Genomic DNA, 11,587 nt, shown 5'->3' on the forward strand with positions numbered 1-11,587 from the left:
TATTTTCACTTTTATAATTATACAAATCAATTAAATGCAAAACATTAGAAAAAATATGGAAAATGACAGAGACGGACAGAGCTGACAACATAATACCACATAATCGGTTCGGATATACCTATACAAACTTTATACATGTCTGTCAGCCAGATAGCAATATTTGACATAGAGCTTTTATATTACTCCTTAGATCTTGGTATTGAAAATGGGATATATCGGTTCGATTTGGTATAACTTACCAACAAATAACAGGTATTTTGATGGTTTTAGGTTCAATTTTCAACCGAATTGTCTAACATTTAGTATTCCGGGATTTTGGAGAAATATCTTTGCTACTTTGATATAATTCCCTACTTACAAATATAATTGATAGTGATAGGATAGTGATAGGAAGCATTTGAGATTTAAACATAAATCTGAGTTGTAGCGATATTGGTGAAAATTTTTAATTCGACATAAAAATTCATGATAGCAATCAATCAGATGTTGTAATTCCTACAACATGTATTTCGCTTTTAATACAAGTAAAAATTCTTAAAATCATGAGACAGCCATTATTTTTCCAAAAATATGTAAACATTTCCTTAATATAACAACTATTTGCCTACTTCTACTTTACCACTATTTGCACTGTGGTAAAGTAGCGCTCTCTCTCCCTCAGTCTCTCCCTCTTTTTGACAAAAACAAATGTATTACTCCCACAACCACCATTCATTATTCGGTTGTGTTTTGTTTTGGTATCGTTCTCCTCCTTTCCCTTACTTGGCGTTTGTTATTTTTGCAACCGCTTATTTGACTACTTAATCTGTTACGACTTTCCACTCACTCGATTGTGACTTGTTTTGCATTCCATTGTTTCTTTATTTCAGACACTCTTACCAACCTCTGCATTGGTGTTACAAAATTCGCATATGTATTTTCCAAATTATTTCGATATACATGCTAAATACAACCGCCGACTTTCCACTCACTCGATTGTAACTGGTTTTGCATTCCACTGTTTCTTTATTTCAGACACTATTACCGTCCGTTACAAAATTCGCATATGTATTTTCCAAATTATTCTATATTCCAAATTATTTCGATATCAAACAAGTGTTGATACGAACAACAAACCCAATCGAATGTTTAACATTGTATATGACTGTTCTAATGACACAGAACTCGAACATGTAAGTAAATAAGAAAAATATCGGCAATGTTTTGACATAAGCTCCATTTTGGGTATTTTGAAGGTTATTGTATTATTTTTCAGAGAGGTTATGCCAATATAGGAGATCCATGTTTGGATATAACCTCCTATAAAAGTAGTTCACGTTCTCAGAGATGTAATCCTCGTATAAAGGTACAATTGAAGACGAAAACTCCTTTCTACCCTCGTTTGAGCTCAAAGTTCCTGAAGAAAGATTGGTCTGGACTAATTACCTCCGGTTCCCAATTTCAGTTAAAAATTCCAACAAAAAAGTTAGGGTTAAAAAAAGATCTACCATTTAGTATACCGATTGTCATATCTCGACTAGCTGTTTTGTTTTTGATAATGATCGGTTAATATTAGGAGATGAAATGTTTGCAATTATGACTCGAACATCACGACATTTTGCGCAGAGAAAGAGTTTGGCAATGGAATAAGCATGACTGTTTTGATAAAGATCGGTCAATAATTAGCTGGTCAAAAAGAGTCACTCTTTCGTGTGAAAATTGATTAAATTTGTATTATATGGCCTATATATTTACTCCTGAAGGACATAGCTCAGATAAGTTGACAGTATAACATGATATTGCGGTATGCAGTCGGATGTGGAATTTATACGAAAATATTGTCACACTGATCACTTTAAAATTGTACTTGAAATTCCAGTTATGTGACCTATAATTTTCGGTGATGATCAGGGGATTAGTGGGTGAAATGGACAAAAACATTATTTTTGGCTGTTTTTTTTGTCGTTCTAGAAGTCAGAATTATAGGGCGAACATTACAAATTTTCAATAGGGAAGATTTGACCCACTAAATGAACCGCAGACGAGCTGTTGACCTCTAAACGATCAACGAAGTGCAAATATCGCAAAATATTATCCAGGCTTTAAATATAGATTTGCAGAAATTTAGAGCTCAGTGGAAGTTGTATAGGGTATCATATTGTCAGGCCCGTTTGACTGTACTTCTCCGCTCACTGGTTTTGATATAGATCCAAGTTTTGGCATCCCTAGTGGATAAACAACATATTCAAACAAATTTATAGTCTATCCCGTCTATCCCCGTCTATTGTATGTATTTTGAAGTTTTAGCCGCATTTTTCAACCGAATGGCCAATTTACTGTATTTTTAGGTGTTTCCATCTAAAGTGGCTGTTATTACGGGTTCCTGCAGTGTGAAAAATATATTTTATTTTTATTTCTCACCCAATTTAAAGTACAGTACAGTTGCCTGGTTCCAAAGTTTTAAGACATATTTTTCATACAAATCTTAACTCTTATAATGAACTACGGATATATCGAACTTTTTTTATAAAGAACATTTGTTCGGTCTCATCATTCAGTTTTCATACATTTTAATTTGGTTGTAACGAACTTGATGATGACAATCCTTACAAAAGTTACATTTTACTCTAACGCTGGCAACCTTTACAAAAAATGTCTGTTGTAATGTCATGTTCATCAAAGAAAAAGAGAACACCTTAAGAATTTACAAAAGAGGCAAAAAAAACTTCCCGTATCTAACTGAATATATACTTCCTCTGTGAAGCCTATGTTTTGCCTTACCTTGGAACTTCTTCTATGAGGAACTAATTTGCTTGGTCCCTACTAGTTCGCTATAATCGTACCCGACGGTATTTTGATGACCCAATACCCACAAGTATATGAAAAATGTTCTGAGCAATTTACAATGAAGGCCCATAACTTTACATTGGTTACATGTTGGTTACATTAAAAATTTTGGTCTGTTAGAACTTGAAAACTTCCTAATTAAATCTTTTTGCAGGCAAATTTTATTTACCTTTTGGAGAAGGAGTATGAACCCTTTTACTCGTCACATAAAATAAACCTTAGTTAATATTCGAGTTTCCTACAAATAATTTATCTTAATATTTTTCTCTGCCATATGAGAAATAGTTTTATTTATTTTTTCCGAACGAAATTATCGTAAGATATCATATGACTGTTTTTATTCTGAGAATCTATGAACACCAAGATATCTTAAAAACTTCGTATACGTATTCAAATTAATGATCTAATTATTCCAAAATTTAAACAAAAAACAAATAATTTGATTGACATTAAACAAATAGCATTCGATATAATAAAATCCATATTAATATGCAGATATTAAATAGAAGAACCGCTCACAATTTTATAATAACATTGTAATAAACATATTTGGTCATCTGTAGGTCAAAGCACGGTCAATATGCAAATCGAATCTATTTTTTAAACGCCTTTTTCAAAATTGAATTCTTTAATGCACAAAATAAGCATGAAGACAAAAACAAACTATGGAATGGGGGGAAACACTGTGACAGACCACATGTGTGTTGTGAATGAACGCAGATGATTTAAAGTAAAAAAAGACGCAGTGACAGATAGACAAACTGACTGACGAACTACAAGTCGCACACACCATGCACAGAAGAAGATGGGTTAAACCATTGACATTTCGGGCGCTCTTGAATGCAAAAACTCAAAACTCACACACATTCGAACACACTCTACGTCCACATTCGAAAAACACTGGAATATTTTGTGTGTTTACTTTCGTACGTCTGCGCCGCTGCTGGCGTGGAATGCGGAATGCCATTCCCCTCAGCTGAAAATATGAAGCCGGTAAATATTAACTGATTCATGGGTAAGCAGGCTAAGCTAAGATTTAAGCCAACGTCATCACCGCCAACAGCAGAGGCAGAGTTGTTGGCAGCAACAGCATATTGTGCGCATGCGCATTGGCCCAGTGGCGTTTCGAAGTGCGTATAAAAGAAGAATATTTGCACTTTGCCAAACATAGTCAACAGTACACTTGAAACGTGAACATCACTACTCCCCAAAATCACAATAAACAAAACTACAACAAAAATGTTCAAACTCGTGTTGATTGCTTGCCTTTTGGTTGCCGCCATTGCTTTGCCAATTGTGAGTGAAAATTTATTTAAAAAAGAAAACAAAAATTGTATTCCCGTAAAAGGCATACAACTAAAAAAAACATTAAACAATAAAAAAAGAGAAAGACAAGTGTTCCCTTTTTTCCAAAATTGGGAAATTGTGTTTGCATTGGGAATATTAAATGAAATTTCCAAATGTACAAAATTTAAATGTGTGAAGTGTCATCATAAAAGTGGCCAATAAAAATAATAAGAAGAAGACAAATCAGTTAATTTCAAATCGATTCGAAGTGCAATACAGCTGCTAATTATTGTGCGAAGGCCGAACGGAAAGTGGTTCGATAATTTGATTCAATTGCTTGTGATCATTGACCATTAGGGCTCATTGCGCAGTTGTACCCTAAGTAGAGCAAATATTTAACACATAAAAATCAAATAAAACTAAATAGATTGTGGGTGCAGTTAATGAAGTTATTGTGAATAATTTTAATGAAATGTTTAGTTTTATTTGAAGATGATGTTATTTTTGAAAGTTTTTTGTTTTCCATTCCATTTTTTTTAAAGAGGTCAACTAATTTTCAATTGCCTTGAAAATGGGAAATAGAGATTGCACCATATGTCATGAATGGAATTTGACGACGAATCAGCATGCATCCCAAAGCAAGCTTTATATTATAATAGGCCTCTACTTCATAGGTTCTCAAAAACTTTCCACATTCGTCATTCATATTTAGTAGATGAGCTAATATATTTATCCTTCTGAATATATTTATGCTTTAATTTTAATCGCCTATAGCTGGAACACCTTCTATGTCGGTTAAGTCACAATTTTTACAGCCACAAATTGTACTTGTTGGTCCTCCGATTGAGCGCCATTATTTTGGTGGGATGAAATGTATATATTGGGCGCCAGTTTCCAACAAAGAATAATGAATAAAGAAGGGCGTCAGTTTCAAGTAGTGTGAAATTTCGATTGGGCGCCACTTTCCCCTACAGCTAATGCAGTTCATATCGATTGCTGGCAATATTAACAGTATGCAAATATTCATCCTGAGATAACAGAATCCCAGAAGGATCAATTCCCTCTAATATGTTCTGTACAACTCTTAATAGTAGGAGGTTTCGATTGGGCGCCACTTTCCCCAATTGCACGTGGACAAAGTTTGACAATATATGCAGTATTATCTGAATCTGAATTCAAATTGTAGAGTTCAGAAATTAGAATCAGAATTGGGCGCCATTTTCCCCTACCAATAGCAGGCTTGATCGATGCCTGACAATATTTAACCTGATCGATGAAATATAATATTGGACACCAGTTTTAGACTTTAATACTTGAAGAAAATAATTTGTATTAGGTGCCACAAACTAAATACAAAATTTTGATTGGGCGCCACTTTGCCCTAAAGCCAATGCAGAACAATGATTGCTGCTTGATAATTATTTTTATGAATAATTTCGATTGGGTGCCACCAGCTATATTCCTAAATAAAAACGTCGAATTAAATTATATGGAATTTACTTTTCTAAAAAGCAGGTTTAATATCCTGAATAAAAAATAGCTGGCAATATATACAGTACGAAATTTCAGTTGGGCGCCAGTTTCTCAGAAATATATGAAATATTTTAGAGATACTGAGATTTTTATAATGTATATTTTGACAGTATGAAAGTGATCAGCTTCTAACGAAAATTGGGCGCCATTTTGAAACCATGGCGCCCAATTACCATTTATGGAAATGCAAAATTCGAATTTACTTTCCCAAAACCCTTCGAATTTCTTTAGTCAACAACAATGCTTGGTAATAAGCAATATAAAATTCCGATTGGGCGCCATTTTTTTTCATGCAAATAAATACCATAATTTCCGATAATGCGTTTTCAGCACTATTTGTCTGCAGACCGGTAGTATTTCCTTATCAACGGTAGTATTTCCTTCATCAAAATCGAAACCAGACTGGTTTCGATTGTTACGAAAATCCAGTTTCAAATCTTAGAAGTTTTTCATTTATTTCAAATTTAATTAAAATTATCAAAATAATTCAAAATCTAAAAAGAATGCATTGCAAACACTATTAAGAAATAAAACATGGATTTTTATTGGCCCACAGATAAATGTCAAAAGACCCGAACAAAACCAGTCGCTTTCCGCCAACGAAATCAGTTGCTAAGCGGAATAAGAGTTTCAAGTGAATGAGAAATAACATCTTTAAGAATTTTCTCTACAAAATTAATTAATAAAATGTTAAAAATAGCCCCACCCTCACTTCTACTTAACCACAAAAAATCCCCATTTACCTAGATTGTCACACTTCGTGTTGACAAAAATTCCCATTAACTCAATTCTTTGAAAAAAAAAAACACACAGTCAAATCGTATTAAAAATTCTTAGCAAATAAACTTGACTGACATACATGCCTGATGATCGATGAGCATGCGCAACATAGTATTATTCGCTGAAGGCATGTGGTGAAATACCAGACATGTTCCACAAACAAAAAAAGCAAAAACAAATTGTTGTGGTTACTGTTAAAGACTCAAACACCCATTCATTGGAATTTTATTGGACATTCAAGTTAATTATTTTTTTGTCGAAATAAAATAAATAACAGTAGCAACGCCAACAACAACACTTTAAAAATGTGATTGATGCCAATCACAATAGATCGGATTACGTTACCCTTTTATGGGCAAAACATATGAAGATGAAATTGCAAACGTTTTAAACAAAGCGTTAATAAGTAGATAAATTTAATCTGTTTATTATTACGGAATAAATTTACAAGTTCTTGAAGGTCAACAACATGCGCAGCATGGACATAGACAAGTAATACGCCCAACTACTTCCACTTGTTGTCCATCATAATTAATGTTTACCCATCGCTAACTGCCATCGAGGTAGAGAAGTAAACAAAATGACAATCAATCAAACAATTACAAAATGCCTCTGAAGCGTCTTCTTCTTCAACTTGTTTTCAAAAACCACATACTTGTCATATAAACAATTGAAAAAAAAACACTCATTTTATTTTAATTAATTTACGTAGAAAATTCTTTAATAACGCATACCTTCCTCCATCCACAGGAACAAGACGATGAAGACAAGGCTGAGTTGGAACGCATCCAAAACGAATCCGCCCAGTACTCTTTCAACGCCCATGTCGATGATCAAATCAATGACGGTACCATTGCCCGTGAAGAAACCCGTGAAGGCACCAAGGTCAGCGGTATGTACTCCTACAGTGATGGTTTCGTCAGACGTACCGTTCACTACGAAGCCGATGAAAATGGTTACCGTGTAGTCAAGGAAGAAACCGAAGATATCGGTGATGGTCCTCAATTCAACCCCAACGGTCAAGCTGATGTTGATGGTTCTTTGATCGGCAAATACTCCATCAAATTGGATCAAGATGATAACGAAAAACACTATAAGGATGTCCGTGCCTAAGATGTTGAAATTTTGTTGTCACAAAATAATAACACCAACAACTACAAATTAAAAAGAAAACTCGAAAATATTTCTAACATTTAGAAATAGTGAGACTGATTTCAGAATCCTCAACACAGAACCACAAGAAGTGTCCATCAAAAGCACAACAAATGAGAAGGAATAATGAAAAAAAAATATTTTTGTTGTAATTGTTTATTAATTGTAGTGTCCTTTAACTTTAAATATGTATGTAAAATAAATTGTACGTTTTAAGTGTAAATATTCGCAAAAGAGTTTTATTTAATCGAAAATAGGGGAGCAATGTGAAGAAATGAAAGTGAAAAGGCGTTAAGTTCGGCCGGGCACCCCATCATAGCTATATTAAGTGAAATGGAAATATAGGGTACATATCAAAATCTGGACATATAACGACAATTCTACCAATCGATTTTTGTAAACCACCAAATAAAAATTACAGCAATTTATAATGAAGATTTTTCATAAAATCTGAAAACGCATCCACAAAATACTGCAATTTACAGGACAAAGTTTGTATTACAATATCTTCCTTCACCCTAATTATTAAACCGGTAGGTATTTTTATTTAGCGTATAGGCCTAAAAGCGGGCCGATATATGTTATTCTCCAACCGGTTGAAAAAACCCAAAATACCGAAAATTGGGACGTGTCGTTATATGGGGGCTACCAGGAAAAAGGGACCAATATTTATAATTTTTAGTGGAGAAATTTGGTATCCAATAAGAACCCAATGTGTCGAATTTCAGCGAATTCGCTTGAAAAATGCGCTCTAGAACTTCAAAATACAGAAAATTTGGGGGTACCCTTTTTTGTTTTAGTAGTAGTATATCCTTTATTTTGGATTTTGTAACATTACATTGCAATATAAATAGAGTATAAAAAATAATATTTAAATATTGTATTTATATAGACATTAACTCATAGTCGTCTGTCAATAATATTAAATATAAATTATACTGATTACAATGTTTAAAAAGTAAAATATTTAAAAATTGAATTCTAACAATAATTGGGTTCTATACTGCTAAGAAGTTTTTAAATAATTGACTAACATTTTCCAGCTGATTACCAGTCCATTGAGAATATCTATTAGTTCAGATTCGTTAAGTACAGTTATTTGGAAAAATCTCTGGCGGAATTCTTTTAGTGTTGGGCATGGACATAGAAAATGATTTATGTTTTAGTTTTCTTGTGTATTACACATTGAGCATCTTGGGTTTGCTTCTATTCGGTATCGATTTGAGTTTAAAGCTAACATGTCACTTCTAGCTTTCATTATACACATGATATCATCCTGTGTTACATACTCCATGACAAAAGATCCAACAAGAGTGGGTTCCTATTTGCTGTAGAATCGCTGAGTTTTTTTTATAGAGGCTGTGTCTAAACGTGAACCGATATGCCCATCTTCGAACTTGAAATGCCTGGAGACAAAAGACCACCCTATGGAAAATTTCAGCGTGATTACAACAGATGGATGTACATGGCTATATATACTTTATAGGGTCGGAAGTGATTATTTCGATGGGACAAACGGAATGACAAAATTACTATACCCTCCAAACTATGGTGTAGGGTATAAAAGTAGCGGTATCATGTTGAAAATGTGTCTTAGTGTAATTAATCCACACACTTACAATTGCATCCATGGTATGCACATGATTTTTGCGTAACCTCGGAACTGGTTTTGGGACCTAGGTTCGAACTTCGAACCCTACCCGTGTTCAGCTGAAATAAATTATATTTATTTGAATTTTGCATGTAAGGACGATGATTATACTTTCTGGTCCGGAAGTTTTAAGAATTATTTTATAAAAAAAACATTACTCTTATAGCGAACTTGGGATAAATTTTGAAAATTTTTTTTGCGAGCATGCTGATTCAAAATCTGTTCGCGTTCACAAATTCGGATGCTGCGCACAATATGATATACTGATTCAAAATCTGTTCGCGTTCACAAATTCGGATGCTGCGCACAAAATTTATAGCGGTTTTAAATCTTGTATTTCAAAAATTAATTAAATGAATTCCTATTTATTGTAATTAGCGAATTTCTTCACAAATGGATAAAAACATTTGTTTTCTTTGCATACTTGTCAAATCACATTGAAATACGGTATAATAGTCGCGGAAAACAAATAGAAGCATGAAGATATCTGAAAATAAAATAAATTAATTTTTTGAATTTAGACAAAAGGTTTATTGAATTTTTCGGTTTTTATACCCTTCACCACACTGTGGTACAGGGTATTATGTCTTTGTGCATATGTTTGTAACAGGCAAAAGGAAACGAGATAGACACATGGTTCCTTTTGAGAATATGCATAGAATCACTTTCTAAGTCGATTTATGCATGTCCGTCCGTCCGTCCGTCCGTCTGTCTGTCCATGTATTTTTGTGAGCAAAGAACAGGTCGCATTTATGATCCGAATTGGATGAAATTTGGCACAGCTCATTTGTTTGGCCCAAGGACGAACCCTATTGAAATCGGGAAAAATCGGTTCAGATTTAGATATAGCTCCCATATATATATTTAACCGATTTAATGTAAACGGTCCCTATATATCTTTCGATTTGCACGAAATTTGGTACAGCCTAATCATTTAGGTCTAGAATGATGTCTGCCAAGTTTCGTGAAAATCGGCCAAGATTTAGATATAGCTCCCATATATAGTTTCGTCCGATTTCATGTAAATGGTGCCTCAAAGTCCCTATATACCTTTCGATTTGCACGAAATTTGGCATAACGTATTGAATTAAGCCTAGAGTGATGTCTGCCAAGTTTCGAGAATATCGGTCCAGATTTAGATATAGCTCCCATATATAGTTTCGCCCGATTTCATGTAAATGGTGCACCAAAGTCCCTATATATCCTTCGATTTGCACGAAATTTGGCATAACGTACTGAATTGAGCCTAGAGTGATGTCTGCCAAGTTTCGAGAAAATTGGTCCAGATTTAGATATAACTCCCATATATAGTTTCGCCCGATTTCATGTAAATGGTGCACCAAAGTCCCTATATATCCTTCGATTTGCACGGAATTTGGCATAACGTACTGAATTGAGCCTAGAGTGATGTCTGCCAAGTTTCGGAAAATCGGTCCTAATTTAGATATAGCTCCCATATATAGTTTCGTTCGATTTTATGTAAATGGTGCACCAAAATCCCTATATATCTTTCGATTTGCACGAAATTCGGCATAACGTACTGACTTGAGCCTAGAATGATGTCTGCCAAGTTTCGAGAAAATTGGTCCAGATTTAGATATAACTCCCATATATAGTTTCGTCCGATTTCATGTAAATGGTGCACCAAAGTCCCTATATATCCATCGATTTGCAGGAAATTGGGCATAACGTACTGAAGTGAGCCTAGAGTGATGTCTGCCAAGTTTCGAGAAAATCGGTCCTTATTTAGATATAGCTCCATATATAGTTTGGTCAGATTTTATGTAAATGGTGCACCAAAGTCCCTATATATCCTTCCATTTGCAGGAAATTTGGCATGACGTACTGAATAGAGCCTAGAGTGATGTCTACCAAGTTTTGAGAAAATCGGTCCTCCCATATAAAGTTTCGTCCGATTTCATGTAAATGGTGCACCAACGTCCCTATATATGCTTCGATTTGTACGAAATTTGGCATAACTGAATTGAGCCTAGAGTGATGTCTGCCTTGTTTCGTGAAAATCGGCCTAGATTTAGATATAGCTCCCTTTTATTATAGATTGATTTTAAGTAATTGACGCACCAAGGAACCAATAGGAACAAAACGTTCTGAAATTAGTATAACATAACCTGTGACAAGTTTTTTTTTTGAAATCGCTTAATATTTTGATAAAGCTTCCATATATATTTTCGCCCGATTTCAAGTAAATTGGGCATCAAACTGCTCATGTTAGTCAGATTGACATCAAATTTTGCACAACTTACAAAATTGAGCATAGAATTACGTAGTTGCGTTTTCTAGAAGTACAGATATAGCCCAACGGATGACCTATTTATATTTGTTTGAAGTCGATTTACA

The 11,587-nt window shown here is 34.1% G+C and overlaps 1 protein-coding gene across 1 annotated transcript; it reads left to right on the forward strand.

The window, feature by feature from the left end:
• The first annotated feature begins 4,053 nt into the window (after positions 1–4,053).
• On the forward strand, positions 4,054–7,541 carry LOC133322141 (uncharacterized). Its single transcript, XM_061531190.1, has 2 exons — positions 4,054–4,122; positions 7,177–7,541. The coding sequence occupies exons 1-2, from the start codon at positions 4,066–4,068 to the stop codon at positions 7,537–7,539; spliced, it is 420 nt and encodes a 139-aa protein (XP_061387174.1). The 5' UTR covers positions 4,054–4,065; the 3' UTR covers positions 7,540–7,541.
• The last annotated feature ends 4,046 nt before the right edge of the window (positions 7,542–11,587 follow it).

The sequence above is a fragment of the Musca vetustissima genome, unplaced genomic scaffold (genome assembly GCF_032173495.1).
Source record: "Musca vetustissima isolate MV318-11 ecotype Yass unplaced genomic scaffold, APGP_CSIRO_Mvet_v1 utg210199, whole genome shotgun sequence".
NCBI classification, from domain to species: Eukaryota; Metazoa; Arthropoda; class Insecta; order Diptera; family Muscidae; genus Musca; species Musca vetustissima.

What these genes read in the sequence shown, in the direction of transcription:
- LOC133322141 (XM_061531190.1), top strand. Translation starts at nt 4,066, where the DNA reads ATGTTCAAACTCGTGTTGATTGCTTGCCTTTTGGTTGCCGCCATTGCT. An exon ending in CCGCCATTGCTTTGCCAATT is followed by an intron (nt 4,123 to 7,176) that starts GTGAGTGAAAAT and finishes CTCCATCCACAG; the next exon opens with GAACAAGACGATGAAGACAA.